Below are 17,424 nucleotides of genomic sequence, written 5' to 3'. Positions count from 1 at the left end.
TGTCTTTGAAAAAAGAATAATCAGATTATTCTGCTCCAAATATAAAGCAGTGACGATGCAGATATTAATAAATCCCACCATCTGCTGGTCAACGAATGTAACTACAATTCATTGTCCATGTTGGAAACGACAGGATTGATTTGCCGGATGTGCAATTGGAGATGCTGTTAGAAGTGTCCATAATAGACGAACTAAAATGAAAATCTTAGTAGTTGAATAACATGTCTTTGTTACAGATTAAAGAGTGTTTAATATTGAGTTGTGGTAATGTGATGATGATTGTTTAGACTTGGCTCCTTGAACTCACAGGGGAGGTTTGATGACTCCACTGGGTACTTTAAGAGAGAAAAACAGATTTTGAGTGACAAAAGTAATTATCTATTTTTCGTTTAACAGTCACAATATTGTAAGTACAATGGTTTAACTTCCATGGCAGTAATAAGCAGTTTCTCCAGTCACATGCCAAAAAGGTTTTTTCTCCACTTAAATATCTTTAAGTAAACATTGCGTGTATTCACCTGCACTTTTGCACTGTGCGCTGAAACTCCGATTTTAACAGGTTTCGCAAGAAATGTGGGTGGAGCAGGAATCAAGTGCAACAAGCGGAAATCCAGGATTTTCCTGCTGCTGTACTGACCTCAGAGGACATTTAATGGTTGTACACATAGAAAAATACCAGATAGAAGAAATAACAGACATATGATTAATAATATTTTACCCTCAATTTCACAGATATTATCAACAAAGCATAACAAACTAAATTCTTGGCTTGATGCAAATGAGGAGAAATACATTTTCATGGCAGGCGATCCAAATGTTATCCCATCATAACGAATTTGTTTTATTTGCCTTTTGTCCAGATCAATGTTATTCGTGTCATTTTTTTAAAAGGTACTTACTTCCATTTGTATTTCGTGTTTTTACTGAATATAGCCTACCATACAGCAGTGAAGCCACCAGGAGCCTCGTTCATAGAATTTGATCAAATTTGAAAGTAAATTATATTTGGTTCAGACCACTATTGTTCAGACCCATATTCCCCTTTGAGCTCACATGAGATGATTGATGACTCTGTGTGAAATTTTGGGCTTTTTAAGCCAAAACATTTTCAGATACATAAGCAACAATTCACATCTCATATATTTTTGTTTAACAGTCACAATATTGTGGGTAACATGGTTTAACTTCCATGGCAGTAATAAGCAGTTTCTCTAATCAAATGTGATGCTTTAAATTCATGCTTGAGTCAAACTGACACGTCAATGTATTGGCTGCCTGGGTTGGGGATGGTTGTAACATTTAATTCTGTCAAAGCGGATTGTTTTTACCATTTATTTATTTCTCAGCGTGCCTAGCCAAAGTAACATAAAAACAGACATTCTAAAATAGGCCATTTTGTATGTCATGTTTTAGAATAAAAGTATATTGTTCATTTGAAAACAATGTACTTTAGGCCGATTTAGAAATTTTTCATTCAAGTTCTAGTTTAAATTTCATAGTGTGGGTCTGATTTCAGCAAATGTTCTGTACATCCATCCCCAGCTAGCGTCACAACTCGCACCAGAATTGGGGTTGGTGTCAACAGTGGAACTCTTTGTATTTGAAATTAACTCACACATTCTGTGATATTGTAGTAGATGTCTAAATGACTAGTATTTGAAGCAAACAAATATGGTTGGCTTATATCAGTGTGAGGGCTGTTGCATAAACAGTCATTGAGTTTTACTTGTTGGAGCAAAAAGTGTTACAGTCATCTCCTACACAGGAACCATAGGCAAGAGCTGAAATCCTTCTACAGGGGATGGCCAGGAAAATGGACTTGGCCTTGCTAAGGACCTGCTTGCAGTAAATGTCCTGGAGTGGTTCCTTGTCTCACCCCTACTACTAATAAAATGCTACATCTTTTATTCCTGCAAAAAATATTTCCACTGAGTTGCTCTGCACAAGCCTAATGAACCTGGCCACAAATGCTGCCTGGTACCATCTACAGGACATTTTACTTATGAGACCCTTGAACAGGAAACATAGGTTTCATAAACTTCAAGTTTCGTCATGCCTTGTTTGGGATTATGCTGTAAACAAAAGCTGACAGTGTAATCATGTTGAGGCAGGTCAAGGCGTCACATCCTCTTGAGACTTTTTGGACAGAATACAAGTGACTTGGATGATTATGATGTTGCACTGAAAATATTTTATTTTAATATTAAGTGAGCCAGAGGTATTATCAGTACATTTATCATAGCATTTACCAAGAGAGTGGTTTCCAGAGTGTTATGTGTATATATTCACTGAGTATTTTTTTCAGATCAGATACTAACATAACTAATCTTCACAACCTCCAAGGCATTAAAAAAAGGATTATGTTCTTTTTACCAAGGTATCTTAACACTCTCCATAAAGAGAGACTGATAACATGTTCATTACTATCAAAACGTTACTTGTATTTCTATTCATACATATGTACATTTTCAGATGCTGAGTAATTCAGTTTCTTTTCTGTGTTAAAAATACACATAAAAAAGGAAGTGTGGAAACAGATGTAAGTCCTTCCTTTGTAAATGAAATATTGCATTTATCGAGTCTTTCTTTCATTTTGTAAATTTGTGAAATTCCACCGCTGAGATTCCTTTCTTGAACGTTAGACCCCATTTCATTTTGGAGTAGATATAATACAGAGAAATAAAACATTGTTTTATTTATGCAAAACTAATATTTGTAATGACTACTGGGTGTGAACAGATGCTTTTAACTGACTACTTTTTGCTAAATCTGCAACAACTTATTATATATGACTTTTTATTTACGACATCTTTCAGCATTTGCGCATATGAGGTGATTGTGTAACACAATACATGCAGCAGAAAACATGCTGAACTGGCCTTGGCTCAATCACTGGATTTTGAGCCGCTATCTTTTTTCTGACATTGAAATTCTGACCACGATGTGTATTTTGTTTGTCTGGCCACATTCACCATGGTCCTTTATCTTTGTTGACCACAAACTAGGTGGTTGCAAAGGTGTACACTAGGTGGTGGCTAGGTAAAAAAAAATGTTCTACCTCCATTTATACACATTTATTTATACAATTCAATATAATATACAGTGCCCTGTGATGGACTGGCGACCTGTCCAGGGTGTATTCCTGCCTTTCGCCCAATGTATGCTGGGATAGGCTCCAGCCCCCCTGCGACCCTGTTCAGGATGAGCGGGTTCAGATAATGGATGGATGGAATATAATATACAATATTTATTAACCCCCAAGTAGCCTAACCTGCATGTCTTTAGATTGTGGGAGGAAAGCAGAGTGTGACCATGCAACGAAACTCAGGCACGAAGGATCCAAGAGCAGATATTTTTAATGACCAGACAGAGGGGCGATCCACAATCCGTAGTCTAAAAAATACTAAGCAAATGACTACTGAGGCAGACGGCGATGGATAATACCAGAATGGCAAAGACTCAGTCTGTGTAACCAGAGTGACAACAACACCTCACAAAGAATAGAACGAAAAGGCATGGCATATGTACGTAGAGAGAGCCCACTTATCAAACAGAACAGGTGAAGCCATAGACTGGGGTGAAACTAATAGTCCGGTGACTGGGAACGCTGAAGCTGAGAGTTGGAGGGAGCGAACACTGCGGAGTGGATGGTTGAACTGGAGTCCATGAGAGACTATGAGCACAATCCCAAAATAAATCAAGGTTTTGTGATCGTAAAGTGCTTGATCTTCATTTAAACCTACTACTGTTCCTACTGTGTTGTGTTGTCCTAATTTTTGCGTTTCAGAAGCTTGATTTTAATTGCTATTGTTTTCTTATTTGCAATGTTATGTATTTTCCCATTTTGATTTTGCACTTTTATTTTGTTGCAAGGCGCCTTTCAGCATTTGGAACAGCGCTTTATAAGCAAAATGTGGTATTCTAATGACCGTTCGAATTGACACTGTGACCTATGATGCGATATATTCAGTTGGAACTATGTGTAGAGATACAGTTGCCAATCGACATTGGTTAATTCAATCAGATTTGTCCACAAAACAAGTGAAATTGTCATTACGTTAAAGGGTTAAAGCGGATGTTGTGGTTAGACCATTAATCGGCGACCAATTGGGCCGTTCGATGGGAAATAACGCAAGGGATTTTCCCAGCCGCTGTGCGCTCAATATATATGGGAGCGAAACATCCTTGTAGGCAGATTGCTCTAGCAGGCACAACTAAACTACACGGTTCAACACTGAAGTTGAGGATTTAAGCACCTTTCTTTACGAATAACAGTAGGTTCTTTTTACGCAATTGACTGTGATGGCGTCTAGTGTATTTAGTCTATTTTGTAAACCAGTCATAGTTTTGTGAGAATTGTTAATTAAATGTATTCTTGCGTAACGAACTAAAGCATTGCTTTTTATCATTCTTACAGCTTTACGAAAAGCAGAAACATGGAATTCAACTCTGTTTGCATCGAAAAGGTGAGACGGTAACTGAGCTAACGTTAACTAAAGATGTGTTGATCAAATAAGGTTAACCGCAACACTGTTGAACAGCAAGGGCGATTTTTTAGTAGGCCTATTAATGATTTTGTAGCCTGTGTGACATGAGCTATATCAGTGTTGCTGTGCAGCGTCTATTTACGTAACGTTCGCGCATCATACATGTTCGTATCAAAGGAGTAATCTTTTTGTTTTCCCATCCCCGAAAAGACCCCAAGCTGTGACCACAAGGAACTACATTTGGAGGTAACCCAGCATCCGCACAGCTTGCGCGATGTTGCCAACATCATCGTTGCCCTGCACAGAATGAAACACAGCTACACTCCCCGCGGGACAGAGTTCAGTGACCATGAGCTCCTGGACATTATGCTGGAAAACGTGTTTGAAGGTAGGCTTACCTGCCGTGGAATTTCCTTGCTGATGTTCTCTTTCAGCCAATGGTTGGAGCTGGTTGGTGCCTTGCATGGCAGCCAATTGCCGTTGGTGTGTGTGTGTATGAATGGGTGAATGAACAACATGGATTGTACAGCGCTTTGGATGAAGGCACTATATAAATGCTAACCATTTACCATTTACCAATGATAGGCTGCGCGTGCCACATTTCTCAGTGACGTAAAGTCAAAGCGCCTTCATTCGACTGTCATCACCCTCCGTAGTGCAGTAGCCAATTGCAATCGTGCATTTGTTTCTTTTGCTCATCGGCCTACCTATGCCCCTGCCTCTCCCCTTGCAGAGAGCGTCACGCCAGTGGCAGTGGATACTTGGAGTAGCAAGCCCAACGTGTTCTACAACACCAAGGTTATAGAACACAGCGTGTGTGACCAAGATCAGAAGAGCTTGGTGCTCCACCAGAGTCCACTGGAGCTGCATGCAGTGATACTGCAGGCTGCCAGCATGCATCTCAAAGGTATGGGGGGGCTGCACAGACTGCAGAGTTTAGCTTCAGTTATTAGTTTGTTATTTTCTAAATAGTGTTAGCGTTAAACACCTCTGTTACAGTACCTCTGTAGACTTGTATGAACGCTTATATTGGAAGTTCCAACAAAATTTGAAAAATTCATAACAAAATGTTTTTGAAAAGAATCAAGTGAAAGCATTTGAATAAACACTGTGCAATTTCATAGTACATGCACTCAGAGATATGTCCCTGTTGATTGTGGATTGATGGACATGTTGCTCTTTGCCTTCCCCACAGTAAACTTGAACCTGTCGACATACATGTCTCGCAACTTCACTGACAGCCAGAGACGACCTGTTGCTTTGAGTATCGCAGGAAAGGACCTCTACCTGTCCTGCTCAAAGTCTGGTAGCGACCCCATCTTGCAGCTGGAGGTAAATCTACGATGCTGATCGGAGAGCACTGTGTTGAGATGATAGATTTCAGACACTCAGTTCTGAGACCAAAAACTGTGAATCCCACATAATTCACGTGTCAGAACAGTAATATGTTATTCTGTTCATTTCTGAGCCTATCATAACAATGTCCTGAATTAGATCAAATATTGTTCTTAACTTTGTTTGATTTCAATGTATATATTTGTTATTGAAATGAATTTGTCGATCTCAAGAATGTAAACAAGCCTAGCCCACAAGCTTCCTTTATGAGTCTGCTCACAGTCGTGGATTGTATGTCGTTTCTCCAGGAGGTGAAAGACCGCACAATGCTGAAGAACATTGACGCAAATGGGGAGACAGCGCGTTTCCTCTTTCTCAAGAGCGAGCAGGGCTTGAACACCACCAGCTTAGAGTCGCTCAAATTCCGCGGCTGGTTCGTCAGCACAGCTGTGGAGGATAGAAGACCCGTGGAGATGTGTAAAGAAGATGACTCCGCCCATTTCACCAACTTCTCCTTCACACATCTGTGATCTCCACAAGATACAACCACACCACGCATCCGCAAGCACCCATCAAAACTGGCTAAAAATCCCCCAACCGTCCATTGTATGTACCGAGTACAGCCACAACGGCACTGGGGTTTATTTATGTATTTATTTATATGAATTTATTTATTATGTATTGATACTTTTTGAGTCTGTCTCAAAACTGGTTCAGCCACCACGTGGTGCTCTCTGGTCGTTAAGATCAGCCTATTTGTGAAAGATTCATGTTCCTCGTATCATATATTATTTATTGATTCCCTGATTATTTATTGATTCCCTGATTATTTATTGATTCCTTGTCTGTAAATTATGTAGCCTACTGTAATTCAAGCATTTTATAATGACTTTTGGAGCGAGCAGCTTTATTGCACATGGTGGTAATGTGTAACTTTGTTAATAAATTATTTAATGGTTTCTAATCGAGTGCTCAAATTGTTACTTCATAGACTATGCTCAGTATACTATATTTATAACGGATAGGCCTGGTCCATTGTCTCTATTGGTCAGTTAGCATTCCAGCCATGCCAATATCCACCATATAGCCTACGCATGTCTCAATGGATTGTTCACATCTTTTAATATTCCTCAACGTTTGTAGGTCACCTTTTTAATTTGTAACCGAAATTACCCTAACATTATCGTCTTTCCACCGCTAGTAGCCTACCAAAGTAAAACAAAATGAGTGATTTTAAAGTGTCATTTGACCTTCTTGGGGATTTGGAAGGGGGTATATAGACATACAAAATAAGGCAACATCCTCAGATCAAAATACTGCAAAACCCTGAAACCCCAGAGAAGCAAATGTGTCCAGATAAAAGTCTGCAACACGTACGATGAAGTGCAAATCAAACCCAGGGACAAGTGCGATGAGGACCCTAGCGGAAAGTACAGTTCCGAGTCCTAGCGTGACCACATACAGTCAGGTCCATAAATATTGGGACATCGACACAATTCTCATCTTTTTGGCTCTATACACCACCGCAATGGATTTGAAATGAAATGAACAAGATGTGCTTTAACTGCAGACTTTCAGCTTTAATTTGAGGGTATTTACATCCAAATCAGGTGAACGGTGTAGGAATTACAACAGCTTGTATATCTGCCTCCCACTTTTTAAGGGACCAAAAGTAATGGGACAAACTAACAATCATAAATCAAACTTTCACGTTTTAATACTTGGTTGCAAATCCTTTGCAGTCAATTACAGCCTGAAGTCTGGAACGCATAGACATCACCAGACGCTGGGTTTCATCCCTGGTGATGCTCTGCCAGGCCTCTACTGCAACTGTCTTCAATTCCTGCTTGTTCTTGGGGAATTTTCCCTTCAGTTTTGTCTACAGCAAGTGAAATGCATGTTCAATCGGATTCAGGTCAGGTGATTGACTTGGCCATTGCATAACATTCCACTTCTTTGCCTTAAAAAACTCTTTGGTTGCTTTCGCAGTATGCTTCGGGTCATTGTCCATCTGCACCGTGAAGCACCGTCCAATGAGTTCTGAAGCATTTGGCTGAATATGAGCAGATAATATTGCCCGAAACACTTCAGAATTCATCATGCTGCTTTTGTCAGCAGTCACATCATCAATAAATAGAAGGGAACCAGTTCCATTGGCAGCCATACATGCCCACACCATGACACTACCACCACCAGCATTGCATGGCAGCCAATTGCTGTTGGTGTGTGAGTATGTGTATGAATGGGTGAATGAGAAGCATCAATTGTACAGTGCTTTGGATAAAGGTGCTATATAAATGCCAACCAAGCTAGCTAGTTGACGCTAGTGCCGTGGGGATACATTATTGCGAGCTAACGTTAGCAATACCGCTGCTTAGCTAGTGCAGCGGGGATGCACTATTGCTAGCTAACGTTAGCAATACTGTTTCTTAGCAACCAATAACGTACTGTTCAGCGGAAGATAAATGTGGTAACCGTTGTATAAAGGTGGTTATGGAAATCAACCCTGTAGTATATCGTGGAAAATGTGGGTAACGGCACTGCGCTTTGCGTCGTGCCTAACCACCCGCTAGCTGTGCCAATATTCACGATATACCATGGGTTCTGGTTCCTTAACGGTTCATTATAGTCATATCGGATATGTTAAGAATTTCAGTGGCGCTTGCGAGTTGTCAGTCAGACAGTTGGGTTGGGTTTTTCTTTTTCCAAAATCTGGATTAGAATCACTTTGGAACTATTATTATTGCAATCCACTACTATTTCTGCAGGGATTATGAATTATTTCCTTGTCTTTGAAAAAAGAATAATCAGATTATTCTGCTCCAAATATAAAGCAGTGACGATGCAGATATTAATAAATCCCACCATCTGCTGGTCAACGAATGTAACTACAATTCATTGTCCATGTTGGAAACGACAGGATTGATTTGCCGGATGTGCAATTGGAGATGCTGTTAGAAGTGTCCATAATAGACGAACTAAAATGAAAATCTTAGTAGTTGAATAACATGTCTTTGTTACAGATTAAAGAGTGTTTAATATTGAGTTGTGGTAATGTGATGATGATTGTTTAGACTTGGCTCCTTGAACTCACAGGGGAGGTTTGATGACTCCACTGGGTACTTTAAGAGAGAAAAACAAATTTTGAGTGACAAAAGTAATTATCTATTTTTCGTTTAACAGTCACAATATTGTAAGTACAATGGTTTAACTTCCATGGCAGTAATAAGCAGTTTCTCCAGTCACATGCCAAAAAGGTTTTTTCTCCACTTAAATATCTTTAAGTAAACATTGCGTGTATTCACCTGCACTTTCGCACTGTGCGCTGAAACTCCGATTTTAACAGGTTTCGCAAGAAATGTGGGTGGAGCAGGAATCAAGTGCAACAAGAGGAAATCCAGGATTTTCCTGCTGCTGTACTGACCTCAGAGGACATTTAATGGTTGTACACATAGAAAAATACCAGATAGAAGAAATAACATATGATTAATAATATTTTACCCTCAATTTCACAGATATTATCAACAAAGCATAACAAACTAAATTCTTGGTTTGATGCAAATGAGGAGAAATACATTTTCATGGCAGGCGATCCAAATGTTATCCCATCATAACGAATTTGTTTTATTTGCCTTTTGTCCAGATCAATGTTATTCGTGTCATTTTTGTAAAAGGGACTTACTTCCATTTGTATTTCGTGTTTTTACTGAATATAGCCTACCATACAGCAGTGAAGCCACCAGGAGCCTCGTTCATAGAATTTGCTCAAATTTGAAAGTTAATTATATTTGGTTCAGACCACTATTGTTCAAACCCATATTCCCCTTTGAGCTCACATGAGATGATTGATGACTCTGTGTGAAATTTTGGGCTTTTTAAGCCAAAACATTTTCAGATACATAAGCAACAATTCACATCTCATATATTTTTGTTTAACAGTCACAATATTGTGGGTAACATGGTTTAACTTCCATGGCAGTAATAAGCAGTTTCTCTAATCAAATGTGATGCTTTAAATTCATGCTTGAGTCAAACTGACATGTCAATGTATTGGCTGCCTGGGTTGGGGATGGTTGTAACATGTAATTCTGTCAAAGCGGATTGTTTTTACCATTTATTTATTTCTCAGCGTGCCTAGCCAAAGTAACGTAAAAACAGACATTCTAAAATAGGCCATTTTGTATGTCATGTTTTAGAATAAAAGTATATTGTTCATTTGAAAACAATGTACTTTAGGCCGATTTAGAAATTTTTCATTCAAGTTCTAGTTTAAATTTCATAGTGTGGGTCTGATTTCAGCAAATGTTCTGTACATCCATCCCCAGCTAGCGTCACAACTCGCACCAGAATTGGGGTTGGTGTCAACAGCGGAACTCTTTGTATTTGAAATTAACTCACACATTCTGTGATATTGTAGTAGATGTCTAAATGACTAGTATTTGAAGCAAACAAATATGGTTGGCTTATATCAGTGTGAGGGCTGTTGCATAAACAGTCATTGAGTTTTACATGTTGGAGCAAAAAGTGTTACAATCATCCCCTACACAGGAACCATAGGCAAGAGCTGAAATCCTTCTACAGGGGATGGCCAGGAAAATGGACTTGGCCTTGCTAAGGACCTGCTTGCAGTAAATGTCCTGGAGTGGGACCTTGTCTCACCCCTACTACTAATAAAATGCTACATCTTTTATTCCTGCAAAAAATATTTCCACTGAGTTGCTCTGCACAAGCCTAATGAACCTGGCCACAAATGCTGCCTGGTACTGTCTACAGGACATTTTACTTATGAGACCCTTGAACAGGAAACATAGGTTTCATAAACTTCAAGTTTCGTCATGCCTTGTTTGGGATTATGCTGTAAACAAAAGCTGACAGTGTAATCATGTTGAGGCAGGTCAAGGCGTCATATCCTCTTGATTCTCTATTTATGCAAAACTAATATTTGTAATGACTACTGGGTGTGAACAGATGCTTTTAACTGACTACTTTTTGCTAAATCTGCAACAACTTATTATATATTACTTTTTATTTACGACATCTTTCAGCATTTGCGCATATGAGGTGATTGTGTAACACAATACATGCAGCAGAAAACATGCTGAACTGGCCTTGGCTCAATCACTGGATTTTGAGCCGATATCTTTTTTCTGACATTGAAATTCTGACCACGATGTGTATTGTGTTTGTCTGGCCACATTCACCATGGTCCTTTATCTTTGTTGACCACAAACTAGGTGGTTTCAAAGGTGTACACTAGGTGGTGGCTAGGTAAAAAAAAAATTGTACCTCCATTTATACACATTTATTTATACAATTCAATATAATATACAATATTTATTAACCCCCAAGTAGCCTAACCTGCATGTCTTTAGATTGTGGGAGGAAAGCAGAGTGTGACCATGCAACGAAACTCAGGCACGAAGGATCCAAGAGCAGATATTTTTAATGACCAGACAGAGGGGCGATCCACAATCCGTAGTCAAAAAAATACTAAGCAAATGACTACTGAGACAGACGGCGATGGATAATACCAGAATGGCAAAGACTCAGTCTGTGTAGCCAGACTGATACCAATACCTCACAAAGAATAGAACGAAAAGGCATGGCATATGTACGTAGAGAGAGCCCACTTATCAAACAGAACAGGTGAAGCCATAGACTGCGGTAAAACTAATAGTCCAGTGATTGGGAACGCTGAAGCTGAGAGTTGGAGGGAGCGAACACTGCGGAGTGGATGGTTAAACTGGAGTCCATGAGAGACTATGAGCACAATCCCAAAATAAATCAAGGTTTTGTCATCGTAAAGTGCTTGACCTTCATTTAAACCTACTACTGTTCCTACTGTGTTGTGTTGTCCTAATTTTTGCGTTTCAGAAGCTTGATTTTAATTGCTATTGTTTTCTTATTTGCAATGTTATGTATTTTCCCATTTTGATTTTGCACTTTTATTTTGTTGCAAGGCGCCTTTCAGCATTTGGAACAGCGCTTTATAAGCAAAATGTGGTATTCTAATGACCGTTCGAATTGACACTGTGACCTATGATGCGATATTTTCAGTTGGAACTATGTGTAGAGATACAGTTGCAAATCGACATTGGTTAATTCAATCAGATTTGTCCACAAATGTCCACATTACGTTAAAGGGTTAAAGCGGATGTTGTGGTTAGACCATTAATAGGCGACCAATTGGGCCGTTCGATGGAAAATAACGCAGGGGATTTCCCCAGCCGCTATGCGCTCAATATATATGGGAGCGAAACATCCTTGTAGGCAGATTGCTCTAGCAGGCACAACTAAACTACACGGTTCGACACTGAAGTTGAGGATTTAAGCACCTTTCTTTACGAATAACAGTAGGTACTCCGCAGTTAGTTCTTTTTACGCAATTGACTGTGATGGCTTCTAGTGTATTTAGTCTATTTTGTAAACCAGTCATAGTTTTGTGAGCATATTTTCCCCAACTTCTTAATTAAATGTATTCTTGCGTAACGAACTAAAACATTGCTTTTTATCGTTCTTGCAGCTTTACGAAAAGCAGAAACATGGAATTCAACTCTGTTTGCATCGAAAAGGTGAGACGGTAACTGAGCTAACGTTAACTAAAGATGTGTTGATCAAATAAGGTTAACCGCAACACTGTTGAACAGCAAGGGCGATTTTTTAGTAGGCCTATTTGTAGCCTGTGTGGCATGAGCTATTTCAGTGTTGCTGTGCAGCGTCTATTTACGTAACTTTCGCGCATCATACATGTTCGTATCAGAGGAGTAATCTTTTTGTTTTCCCATCCCCGAAAAGTTCCCAAGCTGTGATCACAAGGAACTACATTTGGAGGTAACCCAGTATCCGCACAGCTTGCGCGATGTTGCCAACATCATCGTTGCCCTGCACAGAATGAAACACAGCTACACTCCCCGCGGGACAGAGTTCAGTGACCATGAGCTCCTGGACATTATGCTGGAAAACGTGTTTGAAGGTAGGCTTACCTGCCGTGGAATTTCCTTGTTGATGTTCTCTTTCAGCCAATGGTTGGAGGTGGTTGGTGCCTTGCATGGCAGCCAATTGCCGTAGGTGTGTGTGTGTGTATGAATGGGTGAATGAACAACATCGATTGTACAGCGCTTTGGATGAAGGCACTATATAAATGCTAACCATTTACCATTTACCAATGACAGGCTGCGCGTGCCACATTTCTCAGTGGCGTAAAGTCAAAGCGCCTTCATTCGGCTGTCATCACCCTCCGTAGTGCAGTAGCCAATTGCAATCGTGCATTTGTTTCTTTTGCTCATCGGCCTACCTATGCCCCTGCCTCTTCTCTCACAGAGAGCGTCACGCCAGTGGCGGTGGATACTAGGCGTAGCAAGCCCAACGTGTTACAACACCAAGGTTATAGAACACAGCGTGTGTGACCAAGATCAGAAGAGCTTGGTGCTCCACCAGAGTCCACTGGAGCTGCATGCAGTGATACTGCAGGCTGCCAGCATGCATCTCAAAGGTAAGCCCAGTCACTGCATGCAGTGGCCTGAAGGGGGGGCTGCACAGACTGCAGAGTTTAGCTTCAGTTTAGCTTCAGTTATTATTCAGTTTGTTATTTTCTAAATAGTGTGAGTGTTAAACACCTTTGTTACAGTACCTCTGTAGACTTGTATAAACATTACATTACATTACAAGGCAAGGCTCTTATCCAGAGCGACGTACAATGAAGTGCAGATCAAACACAAGTACAAGTGCGAAGAGGACCTCAGAGGACAGTACAGTTCTGAGTCCTAGTGTGACCATACAGATGCAATTGGAACCCTTGAAGAATACATCAACTTCCAAACTAGCAGACCACAGTTGGCAGCTAGAATGCCCCAACAATATCTATACAACTATATAAGTGCCATTACAGTCTATGTCATATACAAGGCTAATCATGGTGGTGAGTTAGGGAGGGAAAGGTGTAGCCTGAAGAGCTGAGTCTTCAGTCTGCGCTTGAAAGAGGTCAGTGACTCTACCTTTCTGACATCCACCGGGAGGTCATTCCACCACCGTGGGACCAGGACAGACAGCAGTCTTGAGCGAGAACACTAAAACACTTATATTTAATGAATAGAAATTTCATAGTACATGCACTCAGAGATATGTCCCTGTTGATTGTGGATTGATGGACATGTTGCTCTTTGCCTTCCCCACAGTAAACTTGAACCTGTCGACATACATGTCTCGCAACTTCACTGACAGCCAGAGACGACCTGTTGCTTTGAGTATCGCAGGAAAGGACCTCTACCTGTCCTGCTCAAAGTCTGGTAGCGACCCCATCTTGCAGCTGGAGGTAAATCTACGATGCTGATCAGAGAGCACTGTGTTGAGATGATAGATTTCAGACCCTCAGTTCTGAGACCCAAAGCTGTGAATTCCACATAATTCACGTGTCAGAACAGTAATACGTTATTCTGTTCTTTTCTGAGCCTATCATAACAATGTCCTGAATTAGATCAAATATTGTTCTTAACTTTGTTTGATTTCAATGTATATATTTGTTATTAAAATGAATCTGCCGATCTCAAGGATATAAACAAGCCTGGCCCACAAGCTTCCTTTATGAGTCTGCTCACAGTCGTGGATTGTGTGTCGTTTCTCCAGGAGGTGAAAGACCACGCGATGCTGAAGAACATCGACGCAAAGGGGGAGGCGGCGCGTTTCCTCTTTCTCAAGAGCGAGCAGGGCTTGAACGCCACCAGCTTAGAGTCGCTCAAATTCCGCGGCTGGTTCGTCAGCACGGCTGTGGAGGATAAAAGACCCGTGGAGATGTGTAAAGAAGATGACTCCGCCCATTTCACCAACTTCTCCTTCACACAGCTGTGATCTCCACAAGATACAACCACATCACGCATCCACAAGCACCCAACAAATCTGGCTAAAAATCCCCCAACCGTCCATTGTATGTACCGAGTACAGCCACAACGGCACTGGGGTTTATTTATGTACTTATTTATATTAATTTATTTATTATGTATTGATACTTTTTGAGTCTGTCTCAAAACTGGTTCAGCCACCACGTGGTGCTCTCTGGTCGTTAAGATCAGCCTATTTGTGAAAGATTCATGTTCTTCGTATCTTATATTATTTATTGATTCCCTGATTATTTATTGATTCCTTGTCTGTAAATGATGTAGCCTACTGTAATTCAAGCATTTTATAATGACTTTTGGAGCGAGCAGCTTAATTGCACATGGTGGTAATGTGTAACTTTGTTAATAAATTATTTAATGGTTTCGAATCGAGTGTTCAAATTGTTACTTCATAGACTATGCTCAGTATACTATATTTATAACGGATAGGCCTGGTCCATTGTCTCTATTGGTCAGTTAGCATTCCAGCCATGCCAATATCCACCATATAGCCTCCGCATGTCTCAATGGATTGTTCACAACTTTTAATATTACCCCACGTTTGTAGGTCACCTTTTTACTTTGTAACCGAAATTACCCTAACATTATCGTCTTTCCACCGCTAGTAGCCTACCAAAGTAAAACAAAATGATTTTAAAGTGTCATTTGACCTTCTCGGGGATTTGGAAAGTGGTATATAGGCATACAAAATAAGGCAACATCCTCAGATCAAAATACTGCAAAAACCATGAAACCCCAGAGAAGCAAATGTGTCCAGATAAAAGTCTGCAACACGTACGATGAAGTGCAAATCAAACCCAGGGACAAGTGCGATGAGGACCCTAGAGGAAAGTACAGTTCCGAGTCCTAGCGTGACCACATACAGTGAGGTCCATAAATATTGGGACATCGACACAATTCTCATCTTTTTGGCTCTATACACCACCACAATGGATTTGAAATGAAATGAACAAGATGCAGACTTTCAGCTTTAATTTGAGGGTATTTACATCCAAATCAGGTGAACGGTGGAGGAATTACAACAGCAAGTTGTGCTATTTGCATTTGGAATCTGTTGCTGTCAACTCTCAATATGAGATCCAAAGAGCTGTCACTATCAGTGACATCAGAAAAATCAAAACAAACACATCCGAGAGATAGGAAAAACATTCGGTGTGGCCAAATCAACTGTTTGGAACATTCTTAAACAGAAAGAACGCACCGGTGAGCTCAGCAACCCCTAAATGCTCCTGACGAGCTGGTCGGTGCCTTGCATGGCAGCCAATTGCCATTGGTGTGTGAATATGTGTATGAATGGGTGAATGAGAAGCATCAATTGTACAGTGCTTTGGATAAAGGTGCTATATAAATGCCAACCAAGCTAGCTAGTTGACGCTAGTGCCGTGGGGATACATTATTGCTAGCTAACGTTAGCAATACCGTTGCTTAGCAACCAGTTAGCTACTGTTCAGCGGAAGATAAATGTGGTAACCGTTGTATAAAGGTGGTTACTAAACTCACCCCTGTAGTATATCGTGGAAAATGTGGGTGACGGCACTGCGCATTGCGTTGTGCCTAACCACCCCGCTTGCTGTGCCAATATCCAGGATATACCGTGGGTTCTGGTTCCTTAACGGTTCATTATAGTCATATCGGATATATCAAGAATTTCAGTGTTCTTGCGAGTTGTCAGTCAGACAGTTCCAAAATCTGGATTAGAATCTCTTTGGAACAATTATTATTGCAATCCACTAGAATTTCTGCTGGGATTACGAATAATCTGATTATTCTGATCCAAATATAAACCAGTGACGATGCAGATATTAATAAATTCCACCATCTGCTGGGCAACGAATGTAACTACAATTCGTTGTCCATGTTGGAAACGACAGGATTGATTTGCCAGATGTGCAATTGGAGATGCTTTTAAAAGACTAACAAAGATGAAAATCTCAGTAGTTGAATACATACATGTCTTTGTTACAGACTAAAGAGTGTTTAATATTGAGTTGTGGTAATGTGATGATGATTGTTTAGATTTATGGCTCCTTGAACTCAGGTTTGATGACTCCGCTGGGTACTTTGAGAGAAAAACTGATTTTGAGTTACAAAAGTAATAATCCTCATCTCATCTATTTTTTATTTAACAGTCACAATGTTGTAAATACAATGGATTCTTCCATGGCAGTAATAAGCAGTTTCTCTAGGTAAATGGGATGGTTCATATTAATGGAGCTTCAAACCCACATGCCAAAAAGGTTTTTTCCCCACTTAAATATCTTTAATTAAACATTGCGTGTATTCACCTGCACTTTTGCACTGTGCACTGAAACTCCGATTTTAACAGGTTTTGCAAGAAATGTGGGTGGAGCAGGAATCAAGTGCTGCAACAAGTGGAAATCCAGGATTGTCCTGCTGCTGTACTGACCTCAGAGGACATTTAATGGTTTACACATAGAAAAATACCAGATCGAAGAAATAACAGACATATGATTAATAATATTTTACCCTCAATTTCACAGATATTATCAACAAAGCATAACAAACTAAATTCTTGGTTTGATGCAAATACATTTTCATGGCAGGCGATCCAAATGTTATCCCATCATAACGAATCTCACATTTGTTTTATTTGCCTTTTGTCCAGATCAATGTTATTCATGTCATTTTTGTAAAAGGTACTTACTTCCATTTGTATTTCGTGTTTTTACTGAATATAGCCTACCATACAG

The 17,424-nt window shown here is 40.1% G+C and overlaps 1 protein-coding gene and 1 pseudogene across 1 annotated transcript; both read left to right on the top strand.

The window, feature by feature from the left end:
* The first annotated feature begins 4,124 nt into the window (after nt 1-4,124).
* On the top strand, nt 4,125-6,786 carry LOC133141039 (interleukin-1 beta-like). The gene is made up of 6 exons (XM_061261405.1): nt 4,125-4,274; nt 4,418-4,466; nt 4,698-4,875; nt 5,221-5,394; nt 5,683-5,819; nt 6,131-6,786. The coding sequence occupies exons 2-6, from the start codon at nt 4,437-4,439 to the stop codon at nt 6,350-6,352; spliced, it is 741 nt and encodes a 246-aa protein (XP_061117389.1). The 5' UTR covers nt 4,125-4,274; nt 4,418-4,436; the 3' UTR covers nt 6,353-6,786.
* Nucleotides 6,787-12,081: 5,295 nt separating this feature from the next.
* Nucleotides 12,082-15,081, top strand: LOC133141062 (interleukin-1 beta-like; annotated as a pseudogene).
* Nucleotides 15,082-17,424: the final 2,343 nt, after the last annotated feature.

Source organism: Conger conger, chromosome 11 (assembly GCF_963514075.1).
Source record: "Conger conger chromosome 11, fConCon1.1, whole genome shotgun sequence".
Lineage (NCBI taxonomy): Eukaryota > Metazoa > Chordata > Actinopteri > Anguilliformes > Congridae > Conger > Conger conger.
This window is presented reverse-complemented; position numbering and strand designations above follow the sequence as displayed.